This window comes from Agelaius tricolor, unplaced genomic scaffold (assembly GCF_023055355.1).
Source record: "Agelaius tricolor isolate 1412-34295 unplaced genomic scaffold, bAgeTri1.0.p SCAF_9, whole genome shotgun sequence".
Taxonomy (NCBI): Eukaryota; Metazoa; Chordata; class Aves; order Passeriformes; family Icteridae; genus Agelaius; species Agelaius tricolor.
The window spans coordinates 32,721,628-32,746,534 of NW_027269269.1; the positions used below are offsets into that span (position 1 = coordinate 32,721,628).

At 39.9% G+C, this 24,907-nt stretch overlaps 1 protein-coding gene across 13 annotated transcripts in view; it reads left to right on the top strand.

The window, feature by feature from the left end:
* The first annotated feature begins 10,832 nt into the window (after nt 1-10,832).
* Nucleotides 10,833-24,907, top strand: part of ABI3BP (ABI family member 3 binding protein) — a 137,127-nt gene continuing 123,052 nt past the window's right edge. For all 13 annotated transcript variants that reach the window (XM_071433540.1, XM_071433544.1, XM_071433550.1 and 10 more), the window contains exon 1: nt 10,833-10,991. In XM_071433540.1, the coding sequence (XP_071289641.1) occupies nt 10,913-10,991 (79 nt within the window). In that variant the 5' untranslated portion in view covers nt 10,833-10,912. The remainder of the gene's footprint in view (nt 10,992-24,907) is intronic.

The window sequence follows — 24,907 nt, forward strand, 5'->3', positions numbered from 1 at the left end:
TGGTTTCTGTGAGAAGCTGCTAGAAGCTTCCACTGTGTCCAATAGAGTCAATTCCTGGTAACTCCAAAGATGGACATGCTGCTGGCCAAGGCTGGGCTAATTGGAGATGGTGGTAAGGCCTCTGTGATAACAGATTGTCGTGGTTTGAGAGGAAGTGAGTTTCTTGGGGATGCTGTGGTCAAACCAATAGGTGCTCAGATTTGAATATTGGCACCTGGTGTGGCCGCTGAGGACACGGATATGCCTCTGAGAACACAGGGGGTTAAAAGCAGAGAACTCCCAGGAAAACTCTCTCTTGGTTCCAGTCAGGGAAAGGTTCAGAGCTCCCCTGCCCGGCTGTGGGCTGGGCGGGGGAGGAGAAGCCATGCGGCCGGGTGAGGTAGGCCAGGGCCCGAGAATGGAAGGGTGGAAGAGCACCAAGGGACATCGGGCAGCCACCCTCGCCCCAGGAGAGAGAGAGAGAGCCACTGTCTGTGCCTGTGCCATCTTGAATTCTGATAGCACCCAAGGAGGAGGAGGAGAAGTGGGGGGTGTGGCGAGAAGGTGCCCGGCAGGGCAGCGTGGGAGTTCTGGACAGGCAGAGCCTGAGATTTTTAACCCTTTTCTGGGATGATGGAAACCTTACAAATGCTGATCCTCCTGGAGTTGAATGAGAAGAGAGATAGAGATGACATAAGAGGAAATGGGCCACGAGAGAAGTGGAGAAGAATCTTAGGTGGGAGGAGGTGATGGAGTGGCCTTTGGCTGGACTTTTCTTGTATAGCCATGGACAGAACCATTTTTCCTGTGACACAGAGACTGCATTTAGGGGGAGGCAATGGCTCAGAGCCAAGGGAGTGCAGTGATGTGATGTGAAGGAGTGCGTGAACAGAGACAGTGGGTGAGGAGGGTGATGGTGGCACCCTCCATCTTCAGTGAAGAAGATCTCTCTTCTTGAGACCCCTCGGCCCCAGGGGGTGAATTTGTTGGGGACAGGTGTCCCGAAAGTGAGAGACTGTGCTCTTTTTGGAACTGGGCAAAGCACCCTTAAAAGGAAAACCCTAGAAGCGGCTCTGGTCCATGCACAGTGGTGAGAGCACTGGGCATGGAAGGAAGATGTCACGATGGCAAATGTTCTCCGGGCGGTGCAACAGGTGACATGGAAACACAAGAGGTCTCAACTGTGTTTCCTGGGGAAGCCTATGGCACAAGAGGGACTCCTCTCTCCTTGATGAACTGAGAATTGATTATCTAAAGGGTGGTGATGGACTGAGAGTTGGTGATCTGAGGGCTGGTAACTGAATTAAGAATCCAAGGTTTTGTCTTACTGTGATGTATTGGAAATTTGGTGGGAGGAGGGGGAATGTTTTTGGAAGGTTTTCATTCTTCTCTGTGTGTTTCTTTTTACATATAGTTGTAGGTTAATAAAGTTTTCTCTTCTTTTTTCCTAAGTTGGAGCCTGCTTTGCTCTATTCCTGGTCACATCTCAGAGCAGACACCAGGGGGAATGTATTTTCATGGAGGCCACTGGCATTGTGCCAGCGTCAAACAGTGACACAGATTCAAAAAGAAATCATAACAAAGGTGGTGGCACAGTTTAAATGAGTCATGGGAGTGGAAATGAGAATATATGAGAACAACTCTGCAGACACTGAGTCAGTGGAGAGGGAAGGACAGGAGGTGCTCCTGGCACTGGAACTGAGTTCTCTGCAGGCTGTGGTGAGGACCATGGTGAAGCAGGTTGTTGCCTTGCAGCCCACGGAGGTCCACCAGGGATGCAGAAATCCACCCACAGCCCATGGGGGAAGTGCTCACACCGGAGCAGGTGGATGCCTGGAGGAGACTGTGATCCTGTGGGGGACCCATGGGGAGAGAAGCCCTGGCTCCCAGGCTGGAGCAGCCTGTCCTTGAGGGACTGCACCCCATGGAAGAGTGACCCACACCACAGCAGTTTTGGGAGGGCTGTTGCCCATGGGAAGGACTCTGGTTGCAGCAGTTTTGGGAGGGCTGTTGCTTGTGAGATTGAGCCATGTCAGAGAAGTTCCTGAAGAGCTGTCTCCCATGGGAGAGATCCCATGAACCAGCAGAGGAACAACTTCTCTCTCTGAGCAGCAGGAGGAGCTTCAGGTGATGAACTGACCATGACCCCCATTCCCTGTCTCCTTGTGCCACTGGGGTAGGCAGTAGAGCTGGGAAGGAGGGAAGGTGTTTTTTAAAGGCTTATTTTACTTCTCATTATCCTGCTCTGATTTTGCTAGTAATAAATTCACTTTGTATCTCTAAGTTGAGCCTGATTTGCCTGTGATGGTATTTAATGAGTGATCTCTCCCAGTCCTTATCCCAACCCATGGACCATTGGTTAAATTTCCTCTCCTCTGTCCAGCTGCAGAGGGGAGTGAGTGAGGGGCTTTTGTGGGTGTCTGGCATCTGGCTTTGGCCAACCCATGACACCACCACTGGCCATCTGGGCCAGAGGACCAGGTTAAGACCAGTATTAAGTAACTGTTGTTCTGCCTTAAACCTAAAGCAAGGATGTTGGGTCAGATGCACTGCTTGACCATACAAAGCCATTTCTTTTGGGCTGTGCTTTTTGCTAAAGCTAAGCACAGTCCTTGGCATAAAAGAAATCTTCTAACACACATTTGAGAGCTACCTGTTGGAAATGGGCAGTTGCTGTTCATTTTTGAAGTGAAACATAACCTCTTTCCTCTACAGATGATGTGCTTTGACAATAATGTTTCAGAGTTGTTTTGATTAGATTTACAGTTGTTAAATACTTGCTCCAAAAGTGCCATGCAAATAATTTTGTTCTAAAGACAGCATTCAGAGTTTATTTAATCCTGGGTTTAGTTGCTTCAAATAAATTGTGCATGCACTGTTACATTAATCTTCATGTAATATAACTTCCTATTTTTTAATCCCTGGATACAGAGGACAGTTATGGCAAGTAAACATATGAATTTCATATTAATGTGCACAAGTTCTTTATTATAAATGTGCTGTGTACTTTAGAATAATGTGTTTGTGTTAGTCATTAGCTGCCTTTTTCAGCTTAAAGTTAAGTGTATAGTTCATAGTGTTTTTTATATGTTTAAATCCTGTGCACAGTAGTGACAAGCAATGACACTTGAATGTTATTCACAGTATTCTGACCTAGATAAGCCTGCTGATGTCGAGTGCAAACTAATGTAGCCAAATTCAGCCAAAAAGTTTCTGGAAGATGTGTTTTAGGCCAAAATGACTCATAAGGAGAGAGGAAAAAACATGAATTATTTCCCTCCTGTCTTTGCATGCATTCATCAAATCTTTGCATCCTAGCCAAAGAACTAATTTTCTTATGCCAAGAAAATAATATATTTTATTAAAACTAAGAATCTGGTCCTCTTCCTTCATATAACTTGGAGATTAACTTTTATGAAAAGTGGAGAAGTCGACAGTGTTTTGTTTTCATTATTTGCTCTAGTTTTTGCAGGGCTTCCCCTGGCTTTTTGTCAGAATATTTGAGAGATGGGTGTAGAGAAAGGGAGGAGGGAAGAGAGAAATAAGCACAGTTTAAGGCTGCACCTGCTGTCTCTGGAGTAGGCCAGATTCAGTGCTGAGCTGCATTCAGTTCAGTGTCCCCACTGTAGTGAGGCAGAACTTAAAGCCTTTTCTTTTTTTTTTTTTTTTTCTGTGATGAATTAAGCCAGCAGCCATGGGGAGAATGAATTTTTCTATTTTAAGTAAAAGAGCAACAGCCTTGTGTGCTTTGTGCATTGCCTTGATACAAGAGCAGTTTGATGTCCTCCTCCATTCTCTCCTTGGAGCTTATGCTGGGAGGCGCCACGAAATAAACAGGGCAAAGCCCAGCAACCCACGAGCAGAACCAGCAGGGCTTGGTGGCCGCCACTGTCCGTGTGTGGCTACACGGAGGAGCAGTTCGAGCAGCAGCAATCCTCCCGCTCCTTCCTCTCTCCAGAGACACGGATTGTGCTGTGTAGGGGCACAGCTCATTCTCCTGCCGGTGCCCAGCGGGATCGCCCGTGGGGGCTCTGCGGTGCACTCTGGGGTACCGCTGGCCGGAGCTGGGCTGGGCAGGGCAGCCGGGCGCTCCCGGTGCTGTCCCCGCTGTCCCAGGTGTCCCCGCTGCCCCCGTCCCGCTGTCCCCGGTGTCCCCCCTGCCCCCGTCCCGCTGTCCCGAGGCCGCGCCCTGGCGGCCGGCGGCGGCAGCGCCCGGGGCGGGATCCCCCGGAGCTGGAACGCTGGGAAGGGCGGCTAAGGAGCGAGCCAGAGGTAAAGGATCAGGGCGCAGAAAAATGGTGGAGGTGTTGAGAAGTAAGAAAGCGTATTATAACACTGAGATGGAAGCCAGAAGTGCTTGATAGAATGTGGCTGAGCAATGAGGAGCAGCAGCATAAGGGCATAGTAGTTTGTCCTGTGGCAATAATCCAAAATAAACCGAATCTGTGTCAGATACGTGATATGACATGTGGCATGTGGTATTAACTCCTGAACAAACCCACTATAATATAACTTGGCAAGCTTCAGAGAAGTCAATCATTAGTGCTTCATTGTTATCTTCAGAGGCGAGTGCTTCTGCAGATCTGTGGTACAGACAGATCTCTCTTCTTGAGAATAGAATTGCCAACGGCATCAACATTCATGTTCTAAATGTATAAACAGATTTTGTATCCTATCCTAGTGTATTGTAATAGACTCCAGACTTCACATCTGAGTTCACTAATCTGGACTGTGATCTTGCATTATCTGCACAAGCCAGAAGATATTGTGGAAAGAGACTGAAAGAGACCAGGAGGTGCTGACTTCTGCAAAGGAAGATTGTAATGGAGAAAGACCAAGACTCGGTACAGCATGGATTATGAAGGCCACCTTCTAAAGCAATCTGGGACAAGACTGATGCTTAAAGTCTTTGCTCATATTTTAAGCATGTATGGAATAATTGAATTATAGTCGAGAATAATTTAGGCTATCCAAAATTCATTCTAATCACAGGAAAATCAATATATGCTAAGATTTGATTCATGCAATTACTCTGTTAAAGGCTCATTACTGTCATACACCTTTTTGTGTTTTGCTCTTTGCTTCTGCCTGCATTTCAAGTTAATCAGATCATGTTTAGGCAGTGCTAAGTATTTAGAGATATGATAGTGGGAAAGGCAGAGACAGAGGATGTTTGGAAGGAATGTTCAGGGGAAATCCAATAATATTGGCTGTAATTGTGTTAATTATCTCAAGTGGCACAAAGGTGTTGATAGAAGAGGAGAATAAGGTTGTTTTCTTCACAGACAGAAGCAGTGTCTTCAGAACCTAGTAATTACATAGCATTTCAAAGGCCAGGCTTTGGTTCTTGCTCTGGGGGCTTGCTGAGGTTGTGCAGATTTATTTCTGTTAGGATGTAACAATGAAGGGGAAGCTTTCAGGTAAGGAACCCATTTGATGTATTGAGTGTTTTCTTGAAGAAGATGGTTTCTAGATAGTGCTTTAAAATATAAATTGTAGCACACATCATATGTTTGATGGAATGCAAATCTACCAAGGTGGTTCACAGAGACTGTGATCAACTATCTGGCCAAATAGGTGGTTGGATGCTTGGGCTCAGAAGGCAGTAAGTAGTGCATCATACACTACCTAGATGGGGGTAACAGGTGGAGCACCATAGCTGGTTATCTTAGGACCTATTGGTTTAACATCTTTGACACAAATTTGGATGATCACTTGATACTCTTTAGGGCAGGGATGCCCTCACCACACTGGAGGAATGGGCTGACAGGGACATAATGAAATTCAACAAGTGCAACTGCAAAGTGCTGCATCTGCTTGGGATTAACCCCTGCAGAGACACAGGCTGGGGACTGGCTGGTTGGGAGCAGCCCTGGTGGAAAGCAGTGCAGGATCTTGGTGGGCAGGAGGCTGCACAGGAGCCAGCAGTGGGTCCTGGCAGCAAGGCAGGTCAGCAGTGTCCAGGGCTGTATGAACAGGAGCATGGCCAGGAGGTTGAGGGAGGTAATTTCCCCCCACTACTCATCACTTGGTGAATTACACAGCTAGGCAGCATCCAGTGTTGGTCTCTCACCACACCCCCAAATTCAGGACAGACAACAATAAACTGGAGCAAGTCTAGAGAAGGGCAACCAAGATGGTCAGAGACTTGCTCAGATGGGACAAGGGAACCTAACAGCAGCCCTTAGAGTGTCTCCCAAGAGGTGGCCAAGAACATGGAGACAGACTCCTCACATTGCTGTGTGGTGGGAGCATGAGAAAAAACAAGCATGAGCTTAAACAAGGGAGGTTTAGACTGCTTATAAGGGAAAAATGTTTTTCCCCTGTGTGGATGATACCAGGAGCCTAGTGACACTCTGAAGAGTCCTTCCTTGGAGTCAGTCAAAACCTGATGGTTAAAAATTAATTTTAAAAGGAAAAATAAGCCCCAAATAAAATAATACAAAGTCTTGGTAACAGAGAGGAGTGGCACTGTGAAAAACCTGGAATTGTGTTGGTTCTTCATGTGGCAGGTCATGATAATGTTATCAAAACTGCAGAACTGAGTGTAGCAGGTTATTTGCATTACAAAGGGAACAATAAGTTAAGTCAGTACTTAATAGAGAAATAAATGGAATTTTTTTATTTCACTCCATGTTGTACAGAATTTTGGTGAAATACACTGCCTGTTAAAAAAGACGAGCCACTGTCTGAAATTATGAGTGTCAAATGAGTGAGTGCAGAAAGAGTTTGAACTATGTAAAACATGTCACAAGAACATGTTCTGTCCACTCCTTTTCACTGAATTTCTTCTTTTCTCTTTGTCTCAGATCCCATTAATTTGGAAATCTGGAAATCAGTTTGGGATAAGGACACTAGAATGTCCTTATCCTGTCTTTGTCTTTTATGCTATGAAATGAATATGTCTATGTCTTACATTTGACTAATGGACTAGTGTGTGAACCCTGCATTTTTGATAGTGTGAGAGCTCAAATATTTGCTTACCAAAACGAGAATGGAATATTGGAAAAAAGTAATTACAGACTTCTAGGAAGTAGAGTTACGATTTTCTTTTGTCTTCTTTTTCTTCTATAAACAGCACATATTAAAGAATGTTCTCTGGCATCTCTTTTTTCCTAAGGCCTTTAGAGGAGATCCCATGATATTTGCAAGAAAAAGAGTCCAATAATTGAGTCACCCATAAGAGAATGAAAGTTATAATTAATGTTTATATAGCATATTTTATGAGAAAGACACTTCACAAATAATTGAAAAGCATTGCTGAAACGCACAGTATCAACCAGAAATTTTCTGAGAAAAAGCAGATCAAGTGTACTGTGAGTAAGTCCTTACTCTTGGAGAGCTCCACATGGCATTGTTATGCTTTCAAAGTGAAGACAGGATTTTGTTTGTTAATGTTATTCTTTGCACATTCTTCCTGCTTTAAATTAGAACAGCAAGGAGTTGTGGCACCTTGGCTTTTGCTTGTCAAAATAATCAGGAATGATAGGTGAATTGGGACCAAGCCCAAATCTCAACAAAAGCATATTTGTATTTGGAAACAGAATGTAAAATCTTGTCTCCTGCTCTTCTTCCTCTTCTTCCTCTTTTCTTCTCATACTTTTATTGTACTTGCTGGTCTGGGAACTATTAAAAGACGACCAGAAAAGCTCTGCTTTGCCCCCAGATGTGCTGTGGTACTATCTTGTTGGAATCTCCATTTTTTGTGATCTAACCCACAGAGAACCAGTTGAGGTAAGCAAGTAAACTTTTGAGTACTTGACTTTGTTACTTAAATATTAGTTTGGTGCTGAAAAGGAGGAGTCACTAGAGGATCAGAGGTCTTGTCTTTTCCTGTTTGATCTGCTTGAGACTTTTCATTCCTGCACTTAGCTCAATGTTCTTGCCTTTTATGTTAAAGACGTAACATAAAACTGTAATTAACTGAATCTTCTTGGTTTAATATTTTCCTTCTGAGGAGTCAAAGGATGGGTAATGTACTTCCAGGCCTGTGTGAATGAGAGAAACCTGAGGAATGTGCTAGGTTTGAAAACTTTGTGAATGGAAGTCAGATTCTCTCTCTGTTTCAATGGAGGAGATAATTGGATACCTGAGGAAGTAAATTGGAGGAGAAATTGGATACCTGAACAACATTATGGAAGTGCAGGGTAGTGTTTGAAGTCCCAGGAACTCCCTTATGTTCTCTTGTTTAGTTTTGCACTGTGGTAGTCAACATCCATTGACTACCACAGTGCAAAACTAAACATTGAAATGGCAGGAGGATTTAGGAGAAAGGAAAGCAGAAGCTTTCCTTTAGGAGAAAGAAAAAAAAATAATTTCTTTTTTCATTTTTCATGTAGCAGAGGTTTCCTAAGAAAGGTTAGTCCTGCAAGAAAAGAAGTGGACAAAATCAGTGATAATCTATTTATATCTATGGATGGTGCAGAGGAGGGGACCATATTAGAAAATTTTAAGAGTATATTATATAACTGGTTCTTGTACTCTTGAGGTATATTTAATGGAAATTTACACTTGCATCTGCTTATACCAAAATTGTCCCTGACAAAGCATATCCTTGATAAGACAGAAGAAAATGTGTCTTGGCATGGGTTTTTGAACTCTGGGCTGGGAAGAGCTGTGTTCTACAGGGATCAGAGGGAAAGGGACCTGCAGAGTCTGCCAGGGTCTCAAGGGGAAGGTTAAATATCTATATGGACACCTAACCAGAGAACATATGGTTGGATAATGCACCAAGGAGGAAGAAGATGTAAGTGGAAGCAGAGAAGAAAGCAGTTGTGAAAACAGGGATAGGACCATATTTATCTGTGAGGGAGGGTGTAGGTAGGCAAGTAATTAATATGTTTGTTTCACTAAGATTTCTCTGAGTAGAAGTTGGCCTTTGTGCATTTTTTTGGAAGGTGTTGTGTAATCTTTTGAAGGAAAGTGAATTTGCCATAATACAAATAGGAGAGTCCAGTTTACACTAATACAAAGATAGCTCTGTGTGACCATGGAGCAATTTTTCCATTACTCCTCCCAAGAGACAGTTACATCAAATGACTGATTTCTTATTTTTTAATTTTGAAGAGAAAAAATAGAATATGGTTTCTGGAGCATTTTTGAAAACAGTACTTCAACTTTAAAAACAATGAGAATGGCATGTTTGCTCTCTGTATCCATCTTTCTGCCATTTAACACTCTTTTGGTGTGATGTTTTGGGAGACCCCTGTCTAACTGTATGGCCTTTCAAACATCTCTCATCTCCTTCTAATTGTACCTGTCTCATTTGCCTGTGCAGAGTGTTCATATTCAAGATCTGAATCCTCCCAAAAAACCTTCAGGTAATAGTGTTTGGGGATTTTTTGGGGTCCGTCTCAAATATTGACTTTCAAGTTGCTCTTCCCAGACTTGAGTTAGTGAATAATAAAAACATTTCCTTATGTCCAAATTCAGATAGTATGATGAGTCTGGAACACATTCCCATAGTCCAGCTGTTTTTGTTATAGCTGTGTGCTGTCTATATTGATTAGAAGAATTTGAAATTCCTCAGGTTTGTCTCTAAGACAATGATTGCTGGTTTCTTTTGTGAAATTCTTCTTTAATTATGGCAAACACAGAGTCTTTTTAAGTACATGATTAATCTTATCTTTAAGAAATGTTCCTGTATGCTTCAAGATATTACTTTTTTATTTTAAACTACTAGTTTCCAACCCAGGTATGAGCTCTGTGATTTTCCCTGCTTATAAACACGATGGAAGCAGAACAATGTCAGGTCCAGTCAAGCAGAGGGTGGGAGCAGACTAAGCCTACCGAAGAACTTCACATATTGTAAGCAAGAGATATGTTTAGGTTTGGTTGTTGATGGTTCTTTGGGGTTTGGGTTTGGTTAGATTTTTTTTGTGTAATTTTTTTCCCCTTGGAGACAGTTTTGGGTTTTCTTTGTTTGTTGGGTTGTTCCTTGTTTGGTTTTGGGGTTTTTATTTTGAGGGGGAGAGAGAGAGCTATCACTACTTAGTTGAATAGATTTAATCTCTTTAGAAACTTTTCCAGATACTGAGACTAAATTCTTCCTTTTCTTCTGCTTTACCCTTTCCTTCCCATTTTCTCACTTGTGAGTGGGACCAAATGCTGTGCTTACTTGGCTCATTGTAAACATGGAATGCAACAGCTTTTAATGGAAAAATGGAACTTCTTTTCCATCTGAAGTTATGTAACTGGTGAGAAGATCATCCTGGAATGAGAAGTGTTGCTCTATTCCTTTCAATGTGCTTTGTACCTATTAACTCACCAGACACTTATGAAAGGGAAAATTATGAAGTATTTTTAAATTGCCAACACTAGATACAAGTTAAAAAATGACATTTAGATTTGTCAAGTCCAGTTCTTTTGCTGAATAAATATTTACAATGTCTGTTTATAATGTCATGTCAAATTAAACTAGTATTTATTTTGCCTGGACAAAAGCCACAAGTAGCCTGAATTAACCTTAAGAAAAATGTTGAGATTGCAAAAATACTGAGGTCAATATAGCAAACAGTTCTCTGAGTACTGCAAATGCTGTTTTTGCAGTTTAAGTCCAGCTCTCTTGGATAAAACAGTGAAAATGTCTCTCAGATCAGTTTTCCATTAATAGAAAGTTTGATATTCATTATTTTATTTTCATGATATATAAGTAATAAAATGGTAATGTCTTACCCTTAGTGGTGGAAAAGATCTTGTAACAAACCCCAGAAGATTATCGCCAGGGGAGCCTGATAATATTTTTTTATGCTAATTCTGGTTTTGCAGTGGGAGTGAATGATGTCATCCTGTCTCCTCCCACAGTGTAAACTAAGCTCGTGTCAAAGTATTGCTGCCTCTTGTCACAGAGAGAACGGTTCCCTTAAATGCAGCTGCAGTACTTCTGTGTGATACCTGTCAGAGCCATTCCCAGTGCGAGGTTGGGTTTGTGACCATGATGTCAAGATTTGTCTGTCTTCTTTTCTGTGGATATATTGCACTAAACCTGGGAAATACTCAGAAATTGCCAAGAGGCAAGTAGCTATGAACGACTTTCTGGGGGTTTGTTTGTTTTTCTGTTGTGGGATTTCGGGGTTTTTAAAGCCTGTGTTTTGTTATGGAAATTTGCTTTCAAGATGTTAGAAATGATTAAGGGTAATAGACAAGATGAAAGGAGGTCAGGGAAAAGGGCAAATCCAGGTATAACAGCACCCTTAAAGCTCTTGAATAAAATAAGCTCAAAAGTTTTCATGGTATCTTGTGACTCTAATGAGAATTATCATGACAAAGTTACTGTGTTTAATGATTTTATAGTGATTTGGACAGTAGTGTGCAGGTCTGTGGTTTAATATCCTAAAGACAATGTGACTTGGAGGCACCCTGTGTTGCTGGTGGAAGATTTCAGTTCTGTCTTTGAAAGAACTTGTATACTTTCCCTTTATATCTCTCCTAACAATTCAGTAGGAATTGACTAGTGTTGGTCAGGTTGCATGCATTTTGAGGGAGAGAAATAGGATTGATTAAAATTTATACAAGTAGGAAAAAACCCTCCAAACCTGTGTGAATATTTGTTTAACCATTCCTTTCTCCCAGAGTCTGGAAGTACAGTAGATTTGCAAAGCTGGCAGTGATCTCTTCTTCTCCACGGTTATATGACACATGTAACATTGGCATTTTAATAGTATTTTATTGCTTACTGCAGGAAGAGCAGTCATAGCATAAAATTAAAAGAATATTTCTCTATCTGGATGGTAAAACACTTTGTAGTGCCTTGGCATTAAGGCAGCAATTTCACAACTCTTTCTGTGCTGGACGTATTGCTCTCACTTTGTGGCAGTGCTTGCCTGAGTCCACTGTGCTTTGTAATGCATTTCACATCTGCATTCTCCTGCAGCCACCGACATTTAGAGGAACCTGTGATTTAGTTATGAGAGTGTTTATTAACAAATAAGCACTTTGAGGGCTTCCTAGGAGATTCTCTTTCATAGAAGGGAAATCTAAAGGTATTTTGGGGAGTTGATATGATTTTTGATCCCCACCCCTCTTTAAGATACTTGTTCTTTTTCCAGAATTTCATTATTTTTCTTTCTTTCCTATGATGATGTTCTTTTGAAATTATCTTTATTTTAATCTCATGTTCTGGAGCCAATGTGGAGTTTTTTTGCATACTGGTAATAGTAGAACAGTGTGTAGTCTGCAAATAACAGATATGCAGTTCAAGTCAAGCTAACTCTAAGAATTTAGTTTTGTCAAAAAAGGACTTAAGAGAGGATTATGTTGACCAGACAGGAATCTTGTATGTGTTGCCTAGACTGAGGGAAGGAACTTTTCCAGTGCTTGTCTTTTTAAATTATTTCACTGGTCTTTCTGCTCACTACTGTAGAAAAGTGGCTCTAAGTTTATGCTAACTGTGAAATTCAGACAAAGCTTCTAATCCACTGCAAGATTAACTCTGGCATGCATTTTTTCTGTCCTAAAATAACATTGCAGAAGTGAAGTTCTGTTTGCCAAGTGCATAAAACTGCAGGTGGAAACTTCATTTCTTTTCAGTGAAATAACGTTTTTAAGATCCTCCCAATTGCAGTCTTATTCTTTTGTTTGTAGTTGCCTCTCCAGTTACTATTTTCAAATAATGCATTGAAAAAGCAAGTGTATTTGTACTTAGCTGCTATCCAGAAATGTTCAAAGGATTGTCTTCTACAGCACTGTCTTGTTTGATAGGGACTACAGACTTTTTATCGTAAGCAAAGAGAATATGTGGATTTTAAAGTGTTTTAAAAATGAAAATATGTACTAGTAATATTCTGTTTTAAGAGGGCTTCTCTGCCTTGCTCTGCAAGCTTAAATTCCAGTGAACTCCTGTGCTCTTTAAGTCCCAAAGTATGTAACTGAGGTTTCAGAGTCATTCTTGCTCGCTGGGGAACAGCGAAATCAAGTTCATAACTTGAAGGAGAGCAATCTAGCCAAACTCGCTTTCTGGTGGTGCAGGTACTTGTGGGAACAGGTTATCAGAGTAAATCTTGCCCTTCTTACCAGCACTTTGCAATTCTAGTGCTCAAATCTTCTCTCTCAGAGGTTAAACACATTGACCCCATGTCTCATGGACTGGGATTTCCTTGCACTGGTACAAGGTGGAAGGAACATCTTGCCTCCTGCAGCTGCAAAGGAACAGAGCCAGTACAGTGACTTCCAGAGCTGTTTGAGAGACATGTGCAAATGTGCTGGTCAGGAGGCTGGAACACAAATTGCTGCCTTTTCCCATGTATTTTTGTACTTTCACCTCCATACGTGTGTGTTTTACTAGGATGAAAAAGAAAATATTATTGCTGTTCTCAAAAGTGTTTTTTTATTAATGAATTCTTTCATTGTTTTGACACCAAGGATTAAGGTATTGTTGGAGGAATAATAATGATAAGTAAAGACAATTGGGAAAGGAAGGCTGGTGGGTAGTGTGTTTTAGTATGAAGGCAGTGGTTTTTTTGCAGTTATGTTTGTGTTTCATCTGGGGGATCAGCTGCTAAGAAAAATTCTGCAGTCCATGCCTTTGGATACTGAGTGAGGGATCACAGAACATCAGAGTCAGAGATGGTGGTACCATTACAGATGACATTTCATCCAGTATTTCAGTGGCTGTCTGTTCAACTTTGTCTAGCCTCTGAAGTTTTCTTCTAATTAGAATTTTTCTATTTTTGTCTCTCTCATTATGCCATTCTGCCAGTGCCACCCAACATAGATGATTCTAAAGTTCAACACTGTTGTGCTTTATTGATGGATGGAAACATGCTCTAATTTTTATGGTTCTGCATAACAGAAAATTCCATTCTTAAAGAGCTGAGTGTTGTCTCTCTAGACAGGAATTAAGTACAGACAAAAAGACTTGTCTTTAGAGAATGAATTGGTAAGCAGATCATCCCAGATCTGAGACAGAGATGAGAAAACAAAGTCACAGAATCCAGAACAAACAAGTTACAGGACGTAATCCCCATGATTGTACTGCCCTACAAACCGTGTTTCATTGTCATCTTTCCAGTTGGAGCTGATACAATTGTTGTAGGAACAACTGAAGAATAAGTTCTTAGTGTTTGGTAAAACAGCGTTTCGTGTTTTTGATTTTGTCACTTGACTTTCCAGTTACAACACAGAAACCACATTTCCATGTGCCTTTCACTAAAATCTCTGTTTCTGATAGCTTTTGTCTATCTTCAGGTTCTGTTTTACTTTGTTAGATCTGAAAAGAATTTGGGGTTGATCCCTTCTTATAAAATTTCAGTTTTAGGAAGTTATTTAAAGAAAGAGTCTCAGTGTTTTTTCTGGGGTTTTTTTCAGGGGATTTTTTGACATATTTCTGACCACTGTGGTTTTCCTACTATTTGAATTAGTCATCAGGTACAGTGGAATTCAGGTCCATCCTGGTTCTTCTTTCCAGGACTCAGACCTATCCTACTCTGCTGTCCAGGAAGGGCTCAGGAAACCCTAATTTGGCTTTCTCCTGGTTGCTGTCCTCTTAGGGAAAAAGAATATGGACTTGACATATCTTAGGGGACCATGTGAAAAAGCCTGATTTACAAACTCCTGTAGGGAAAACCAGATCCAAAACTTCCTTGTATCTACAGTTGTCAGCAGTGGGGTTAAGTGGGAAAAATAATTGTTTTGCACTGAGGATTTGTTTCTTTGTTTGGAAGTCCTGAATATGTTTGGTCTGATATTGTAGATAGCTGCTAGCTAATATTTGTACTTAAAGTAATTATAACTGACATCTCTTTTAGGGTGAATGCTGTATTTACAGTAGACTCCCAAACTTTGACATTTGAGAAAAGGAGTAGACTAATTTTATTCCTAGCTAAGTTTGCTGGCTGTGCTATGTTACGTAATACATCTTACTAAGCTGAGCATGTGTTTTCATTTACTAGTGTCAAACAGTTAAAACAATGTGGAGTTATTTCAATGTATCACAGTTATTATATTGCAACAGCCAAACTTTAAACTTTTGTGCTGCCCTCTCCCTTCCTGCCTTTGGTAGCTGTAGGGTGGCAGGGCAAAAACTGTAAGAAAGGGAAAAGTCTCCTGGAAGTTGTGGGTTTTGAGCATGCAATGAAGCTGGCATATCAAAATATCACAAAAGGATTGAAATGACATGTGGTTTATATGTTACTGTCCCCATGGTTTATAAAACATCTTTCTGGGAACTATTTTTCAAAATGCACAATGCATTAACCTTTAAAAAATGTTCTTGTGAAGAATAGCCAGTTTGAACTAAATTATTTAACTTCATTTTTTGTTGTGTCTGGAAAAAGAAGCGCAAAATTAATTTGGGTTTTTTGTGAAATATTTTTCTTATGTTTAATGACACATAAGTGACAAGTTCAACAGGAAATTTAAAAGGTATCCTTTATCTGGTGTAATAGAGTGACAAGGGTTTTCAGTCACCAGATATGTCATGGCAAATTTGGCTGATTCTTGCTGAGAGTGAAAACAGCCCATAAGAATGTAACAATTATAGCAGTTCATTTAATCAAAGTTATCTTATCATGCAGACAGTTGTGTCCTAGGCTTGCACATAAACATATCAAAACCCAGTACTGAGTGTCAGGCTTCTGAGTTCAAAGATAATCTGTAATACCAGAATTCCATTTTTGTATTGGCACATCCAGTGGTGCAACATTGTGATGATACATATGGGTGGTTTCTGCCAGAATTAAATTCCACTGCATATGAATGCCTCCAAAATGATCTCACTGTTGGATAATCCATATAACCTTCCACCTCTTCATTTTAATTTTCGTATTCCCAATTATCTCTTTTTGAAACTTATTTTTCAGCCCTCCATATAATCTTTGGTTCTAGCTGTTCCAGAAGGACAAGCTACATAATTCACTTGAGGGGAGAGCTGTAGGCTAAATCCTGCTGCTGCTGTGATGCCAGACCCACTGTATATGGGAGGTATAGTCTGTGTATCTCTTGAGTGATGATACAGTGAATGGACAATGGGTTTGAGCCTTCTCTGGACCTTTTGGACTCACCAGGTGTGCACTGCACACTGCATGTGGAAACAAAAACCTCTGCCTGCTCCAGGGGGAAAAGATGGCTAGCAGTGACCTGCCATAGTCAGAACTGTTCATGCAGCTCCTAGAGGATTTATTTTCCTTGGGGGAATTCAAGTGCAGACTTGAAATTGTTTGTGAGCAAGACAGATTTGTTGCTGTGGAGCATTCTTGACTGCTGCCTTTTACAGAAGACAGTTGGAGTCCTCCTCACTGCCATGGTGGATCTTGGTGAGAACGGAAGCAGGTATTTGTGTTCTGGACAGCCTGCAGCCTGAAATAGGTGCCATTAGCATAACAGCCCAGTCTGCAATGTCTTCCCAAGTGAAAAGGGCAGCTGGAAACAGGCCAGATCCTACTCAGACTTGCTTGAAAGGCCTTAGTTCAAATGGTCTTAGTTAAAAATTGTTTTTTCTACAATACAGGATAACATGTATGTAATGCTAATTTGCATTGTGAGGTACATGGTTGCCTTATTGTGCTGTGAGAATGGTGCTTGTGAGGATGACTACTGGCAGCATCATGAATGAAACTATTGTATGGGCAAGGCCTGGGCCAACTTTTCCAGTACTGCCATCCCTCAAAACATAACAATCACGTGCCATTTTACTCTGGCTACATCAACTCTAAACCTTCTCACTTGAGCAAACCAGTGTGTGTCATATCAAGGGGAAGAAAAAACAGGTCAAGTTTTGAACCACCAAGTGAATTTCTACTGTTCATGAAGTTGTGATTGTAGTTATGGTCACCAGAACTGAATGCTTTTGCACTCACTCCTTCACCAAGGTGATGTGATCAGAGTGTGCAGGTATCCAGGCAAGGTTATGGAAGGATGGTTGCATTAAGAATATCAACACAGCGTCTTCACCCATTCAGAGCTGCTGAATAAAATGCTGGTAAAGAGTTGAGGCTCTAGCTATGAAGATTCTAGACCTAAAGGCAGGGAGGTAGGGAATGCTCTTCTATGAGAGAAAACTACTTTTCTCCCAGTCTGAAGGGGAGTTTTACTGCACTTCAGAGGGTGGTAGACAAAATATAACCTGTGTTCTCTAAAATGCTTTAGAGTTGTTCCTGAGGTCCATCACTTGGCAATAATTTAGTATTATTTACAGCATCTTCTGGAAGAAAAATAAATGAGAAGAGTGTATCCATAAATTTTTTAGGCTAATTGTAGCCATGGCTCTTACATATATACTGTTTACCTTGAACAAACATGTCATCAGGGCTCCATGTGAATAAATCCCTTTGATAAAACTCAATAACGAGCATAAGCCTCTGCATGTGATTTGATTTTTATTTATTTTGTGTGTGTATGGGGTGTGCTAACACTAGGGTGTCACTGCACGTACTTAAAAAGAAACTGTAATTCTATACTCTTTCTCAAGCTGAAGAGTTGATGGCAAAATGGATTCTCAAAGTATGAGGGAATTATTTTTTAGGGCTATTCCAGCATTTTAATATAGTTCTAAGGTTTTGCATTATTCTTAAAATATGCTCAGGAATAGCACGATTCAATAAAGTGGGAAAAGATTCTTTCCAATCACCTGCAGTTGTGGCATTAGTTTATGAATCTATAAATGGCCACAGAATGCTTGATATGAGTTTACATAATTAATATTTTGGGAACCTGGCCAATTTTAAAGGACCGAGAGTGTATGTGGGATAACATTATTTTTAAACTCACATTTGGAAAAGACTTCTTTTGTCAGCTGCTTGCAATATCTGCTTTATATTAATTATTCACTTTCATTTTTCTTTCTGTGATGGAAATGTCTGGAGTAATTTTAGAACACATAAAATTGTGGTTGGTTCAAAAATACAAATATGTATGCTTGAAATGTCCCAGAAGATCATATTCTGACTCCAAAGTTAAAACATTTTCTGGCAATTTAGATTACCTCATTATCACTGTTCAAGCCTATACATGAACAAGAAAAATGCACACTGAGAAAATTACAAGACTTTCAGACTTTATGACTTATCACTGTTCTTTTAAAAGCTCAGTGTCAGTACAACATGGACAAACACACTGAAAACAAAGGCATGGGTGAAATAGTCTGAAAGTTGATAAGAGATTGACATTTGGGATAGAAATAATAGAAATAAAACTCTGCTGTCTGACCTGAATGTTTTGGCAGAGTTCCATTCTGTGGCTCATGCAAACCCTGAAGTAGTTGGATTAAATGGCAGGGCAGAGTTTTTATTTATAGCACAGTGTGCAGCTTGTTTCACAGTCAGGGAAGTGGCTGCAGTCAGGCTTAAGAGCCATGAATTCCCTTGGTTTGATGGAGAGCTGACTCAGGTAAAAGCAGTGAGGTTTCATATTCAGCTTGAATCAATAGGTCTCCTTCTTCTATCATAAAGCTAATTAAGAGACATTTACTGTGTGAACATGACTATGAAATTGCTCCACAGTGACAGCTCATCCCTTGCTACCTTACAGATGAGCACCAGCTTTTAGCTATGATCTGACAAGCACCAATACTGCATCTCTTCAGCAATCCTTCCTGCTCTTTGGTTTAGTTACAAGGAACACAAAAACTGGCAATTCTAACAGAAATGTCTTCTTGCTTGTGTTGGTTATTCAGTGCTCCTTAGTAGCTGAATCTGATGTAAGTCAGTTGCTGTTATGGAGTAGGATGTTATTTATGTCCTTTGTTAATCAAGTCTGTATAAACATAAATAAGATTTTTTTCCCCAGAAGATTAAAATACTAATTATGCAATTAATTTTAGCTGAAGAACTTCTTTTGAATTGTTGGCAGATTTGGGGATTTTTGCTCCTAACAGAAAATCTGTACTCACTTTGCACATAAGTAACCAAGTCATGTGTGATTTCACACAGACTCTCTGGTACACTGAGGCATACACGTGCACACACAAAGGCAGTGTGGGATCTTGCTCATTTGCTTTTGGTAAATGCATTACATAAAAAATTATCTATTTTAATCTTTCACACTTTCATCAATCCCCTGTACTCTCACAATTTTGGTAACATGTTCAAATAGCAGTTGATAAAAGCATTAGTATGTTAATGTACAGCCATGAATTCTTAGAAAGCAGCTTCTCTGTAATGTAGCAGATGTTTATTGTGTTCCCTTTGCACTCAGAAATACTTACAGCAATTAGCAAGGGAGATCATATGCTATTATTATACCTATTTGAAGGCAATGTGAGGTTGCTCATAGTATTAAGGATGAGGAAAAGTTACCTATAGGGAATAGATAATCTCATTTATGCCCTGTTGAAACTTTGGGCATTGTGAATAATTTTTTCCATGACATGGCCCTTCTAGATTTTTTTCAATAATTTGTTTTTGTAGTATTAAAACATTTGTCAAAAAAACTGGCACAGGGAATATATCTCATGTAAAAACTCTGAAGTCATGAAGCATTATTTATGTGCTTAATACACTCTTAAGTCAGAGAGCATTCCTTGGGAATTAATGTAATCTACTGCACACTGGGTTACAAGATCAGTAATGAGAGAGACATAGCTTCCTACATACCATAAATTCTCCATGAGCACTTGGATAAATGCCTGAGAGAAGTACAAGTAAAAGTGCAAAGTCAGGCCTACAAAGATTGCTTAGCTGATGGTGTGCATAGGTGTACATGCCCCTATTCCACCCCAAAGTTTTCATAAACCTTCCATTTGTGTAGCTGATAGTATTCTTTATTGGCATTTTTCTTTCAATGAAACACTGGCTGGAGAATCTATTTTAAAAAATAATATAGACATAGGAAGAGAGGTACGAAAGAGAGATTACTTCCTGCAGCTTTCTTTCATCTCTGGAGATAAAAGGCAACATGGTGAAAATAGAGCAGGTGATGTAACAGATAAAGAATTTGGAAATATAGTCAGAGAACATGAACTCTATGCCATGTCCAGGGAAGGAAGGGAAATATGTGGGAGAAAAGATGAAACACCTTCATTATCAAAAAAATAAGTATTTGTCTTATCTTAGTACTCCATTAATGATAGACATAGCTTTTATTTTACATGTTGTATACTTACTTGGTTTGGTGTCCATTATTTTCTGCTATCCACTGATTTAGTGGATAGCAGATTTAGTGGAACCATTTACTTCATATTTTAGTTTTCTTAAGATGAGTTAACAATGACTCTGCTTCACAGTGTATTCATAAAGAATTTCTGTCAAATTTAGGAATTCAATAATACATTCTAAATTTATGAAGTATTTATTAGTACTTTTTAAATTAAAGATGTACTGGCAATTTGTTGCTTCTTTTCTCCAGATGTGTTTGAGCTGTAGAATCTTTCCTTTGATCTCTGCAAGCTCCAAATGGGGAACAATATAGAAGAAGATTAAAAGGATCACCTCTGATTTTTCTTAATCTGTTGGGGTTTTTGTTGGGTTTATTTTAGAGTAGTAGTAAGAAGCCAGGTCATCAGTCCTGAGATCTGTCTCCTCTAATGGTGCAAGATGAGATACATTTTCCAGCTGGGAAAACTATGTGCAGTTGGAATCAATCCTTATAGGACTGGGCTGGATCCAGCAAGTGTCATGTGTGAGAACGTTCAGTTTGGAGACCAGGATCATAAGTGAAACCACTTTATTTTGACTGCTATTTTGGAAACATAGGGCAAATTTTTAAAATTTACATTTTGTTTGTTTGTGTCTACAGCTTTCTAAACCAAAGGAAAGTAACTGGCTGAAAGCTTTGTTGACAGACTTGACTCCATTGACTAACTCAAATCATAATTGTCCAAGCCCAATAGAATTTAATATTTCAGTACTGCTTTTGTTACTGACAGAGTTTTCTTACTCTTTCTGAGTTTAGCATTTGATATACAACACTGCCCAGGAATTCTTATGTGTGCTTCAGATATTTAATTGCTTTATCATCTGTCCGCTTCTTAAAAGTGGGCAATTTATTCCAAAGTTAATACAGAATATTGCAAGCACCTTTGCCAAGTGCCATTCAGAGCTATTAATCCTCGCTCTATTTGAATTCCTGTATGTCTTGGGTGCTATTTGGAGCAGAGAACACAGGTATTTTGGGTGATCATATGCAAGTTGCAATGCTGGAAGTGGAAAACCATTGTGACTTCAGAAAAAGGATAATCCCATTCCATTTCCATATTTTTGCATATTATTTTAAAGATCCTTGCTTCAACTATACTCAGCATAGTGGGGGGACTTATAAACATAATGTCACCTATTTCTGAATGGATGTCAGCTTTGTTTTCCTTCAATTCCAAAGCAGGTCATTATGGACAACTCATCTGCTTCTATTGTTTTCCACAACCCAAGTTCTTTCCCCAGTGTACACAAAGCACAAAACATTCTCCCTCACTGAAATGAGAATAGGAATTACACTGGCTGTTGCTCAAGAACCAGAAAGAGCTTCTTAAGCAATATCAAAGAGGTATCAAAAAGGACTTTGGACTTTTAAGCACTGACTGCTATTCTTTGAGCCCAGTTTTCCATCTCCCCGGTAATGTAGGCATCCAGTCTGACAGGAAGGATACCTGTGGAAATTGTGCCAGAGCTGAAGTAAATGGTGTTCACCCCTTTCCCATTGTATGCAAAGCCAGGAATAACATTACAGAAGGCAGCAAGCTTTGCCAGACAGCCTGGCCTTGGTAAATTTGCTCTGGCTGTTCCAAATCACCTTCTTGTTCATCATGTGCATAGGTGTGATTGTTCCTGGTGACTGTGGCTAGGGACAGCAGCTTGCAGTTTCCTGGATGCTCTTTCTTGCCTTTACTCAAACGATTGCACTGAGATATTTTTCTCTTCTCCGTAACAAATTAATCTTACTTCTCCCTGGCAATTCTCTTATGCTTATCTACATAGTGAAGAGACCATGCCTTATTGTTTTTTCATTTTCTATGTCTCAGAGATAGGAAGTAGGATTCTGGAATTTGTGCAGGGCGCTGAGGAGGGCAGTCCTCCTTGAGGCTTTATGGTATATACTTAGATGTGCAGAACAAAAGTAGTAGCCTTCAATTGGAAAAATAGTAATTTTTACAAGGAAACATAGGGCTGAAATGGACTTCCTGAACTCATTTTGACCACCTTGTTCTTATTCCCAAGACAGTTTATCCTAGACTGTAGCTCCCTGTATCAGTTTTCCAAGTATCTTCCTTGCTGCAGTTTGTTTCTTCTCTTCACAAATATGGAGCAGAAGTAATTTATACTGCTTTTCCTCAGGGCTTTGTTTGTTTACCATATATATTTGGATACTGTTCTCATATCTGTCCACGTACTTTTCCTCCAAGCTCAATGACTCCTATTTCCTCAGGCGTCTTTCCTGGGTAATATACTCTGTACCTCTAGTCATTGAATTTGATTTTTTTCCTGAATTTATCAAGATGGTTTTTGTGCAGTGCTCTGTGTATTTATCCACTAGTGATAAAACACCTTTTTAGAAGTGAGAACTAACTTAAAAGGACTGGGATTCATTTCTTCAGATTTAAAATAGAGAAGGCAACAATTTTGAAACATACCTAGACATGTTGGGGATTCTGAGACTTATAGATTAATTTACAACTAAAGGGTTGGAAGTCAATGTTGGTTTCAAATTTATTCTGTTGCTACAGCTTGTAGATCCTCCTAGCAGTCTAAATACTACTATCTTTAAGCAGGTTTGTCCCTAAAAAAATAACCATGTGCTTAATCAGAGAAGGAGGTAAAACAAAGTTAGCTTTAAAAACATCTAACCAAATGTTACAAAATACTCAGCTAAAGACTTGCTCCTTCATTTGCTTGGATTATGGCAAATGAGGTAATACTTATCACAGAAGAGGATTTCAGTGTGTGACTACCTATTTTGTTCTATTAACACAGATAAACATGCAAATTTCAATCTATTGCTGCTTGAGATTTTTTAAACTGTTGATTTGGAGCTGCCTTATTGTAACACAGTAGAATTTATACTTTTTTGCTGTTGGTTATTTTGATATTCTTCTTTTGAATGATTCCTCCCAAAGTGTTTCAAAAGATCCCAGATGAGTAGTCACAGAGTGAAAAAAAAGAAAGTATTATGATGTAATAAATGGTGATGATATGTAAGGAATAGACTCCAAATTGGCTGTAGGAAATGAGTCCCTCACTACAACCTGGGTACACAGTAACCCATGTAGCAGATTACCTGTGCACTCAGTAATAAACACGAACATCCTGGACTGCAAAGTGTAGTGTCCTCACTCTTCTCACAGAAGCAAAGGTGGCTGCAGTTCCAGACTGTTTTTTATTATGCCTTCGATTTTCAACTCTTCAAAAATGCACTGATCTTTGTAAATGAGAGGTGCTTAAGGCAGTGGAGATGCCAAACACTGCCTGGCACTGAGCAGGTAATGGCAGTGATAATGCACAGTCATAAGAGACTTCCTGCATTCAGGTCTGTCGTCTTTAATACCAATTGCTTCAATACATGGGCAGAGCCAGTCCAACAGCATTTGAATTCTTCACCTGCTCAAGTTCTTAGTATTTTGTTGAGCTTTTCCTGCTGAGAAGAGGTTGTTAAAGAAAGTCCCTGATTTTATTCAGCTGATCAACTCTAAAGTATGACCACCTTGTATGAGGCCAGGTCCAAAGACCACACTTCTCTTTTGATGATTGCATTGGCTGATGCTTTTTAAAGGCTTAAAAAAGAGAGTTAGACCTAGAAAATTTGTGAGACTCTCCTTGCTCTGCACAGTCTTCTGCTTGCCTTTACTGAATATATTTCTGCAGAATCTGTCAGGTTCTTTGGCCAGGACACAGTTTTCTTCATAGCCCAGCCTGGGTGGAGCTGTCTTGGACTTGTTTCCTTGGACAGGAGAAGGAACCAGGATTGGAAAGACAGCTCTTCTGGGCAAGATGCAGTCACTGTCTCATCAGCTCTGTCCAGGTGAAATTACATCCTGAAAAATACATACCAGGCCAGTCTGGAAAAAACAATAACAAATAGGGAGCTTTGAGAGTAAAGCCAGGGTAACAAGGCCCTGGCTAAAGGGCTAAACAGATCAACCTAAAGACATCAGATCAAAATTAACCTTTATCCTACTACAAATAAGTGATCCTCAATCTAAATTGAAATAAGGGTTTCAAGTTCCTTTATTAACAAGTAGTTTTTGTCTTGTCCTTTTAAATTTGTTCACTGTTTATTTTACAAGTGTTATCTCTCAAAAATTATTCGGCTTGAAGGAGTTTCAAAGGATGTTATGCATTGAAAATAATGAGTGGGCTTGGTTTAGTCCCTATCCTTCAAAAATGTTCAATTGTTCAGTGTTGAATTTTATAAATTTTTACCATCAAACACCAAACTAAGTCTACTAACTGGACACATAAAGGAGCTGAGTTTTCTAAGGTTCAAAATAAAAATTAAACAGAATCCCACAAGAGGAGCAAGGGTCAGGTTCTTTTAAATCATACCAAAGAAGTTTTCAGAGGTCTAACTCCTCTTCCCTTTTCCATCAGAGCTGCAGACTTGGTTTTTTCAAACAAGTTTTCTTCCTTGTTTTCAGTTTTGTTTCATATTTTAATAAATAATGAAAAATGACCTGCAGAATGAAAGGTGGAATTGGGGATTGGACCACTGAAATGGGATCCCAAGTTTAAATCCAGACTGTTTTCAGCTTTTCACCCTAAAAATAAGGACAATTACTTTACTAAGTCAACTAAAAAGTAAATTTAAACCAGTATGTTTAAGGACCCTTGTGAAGGACATAAAGATGAAAGTGGAACTTCAGTGAAGTTCTTGAATGACCCGAAAACAGGTGAAACAGATGGCGACATTTGAGCAATGAATTTCCTTTGTATAATGGTTTCTGTAGCTACATAGGAGCTGGAATTGCTAATAACTACATCTTTACCTCTTCATTGACCTAACTGGTCCTAAAGTACTAATGAGTACAGCTTATTCACTCAGTTCTGAACTGCTATAATCACTGGAGAGG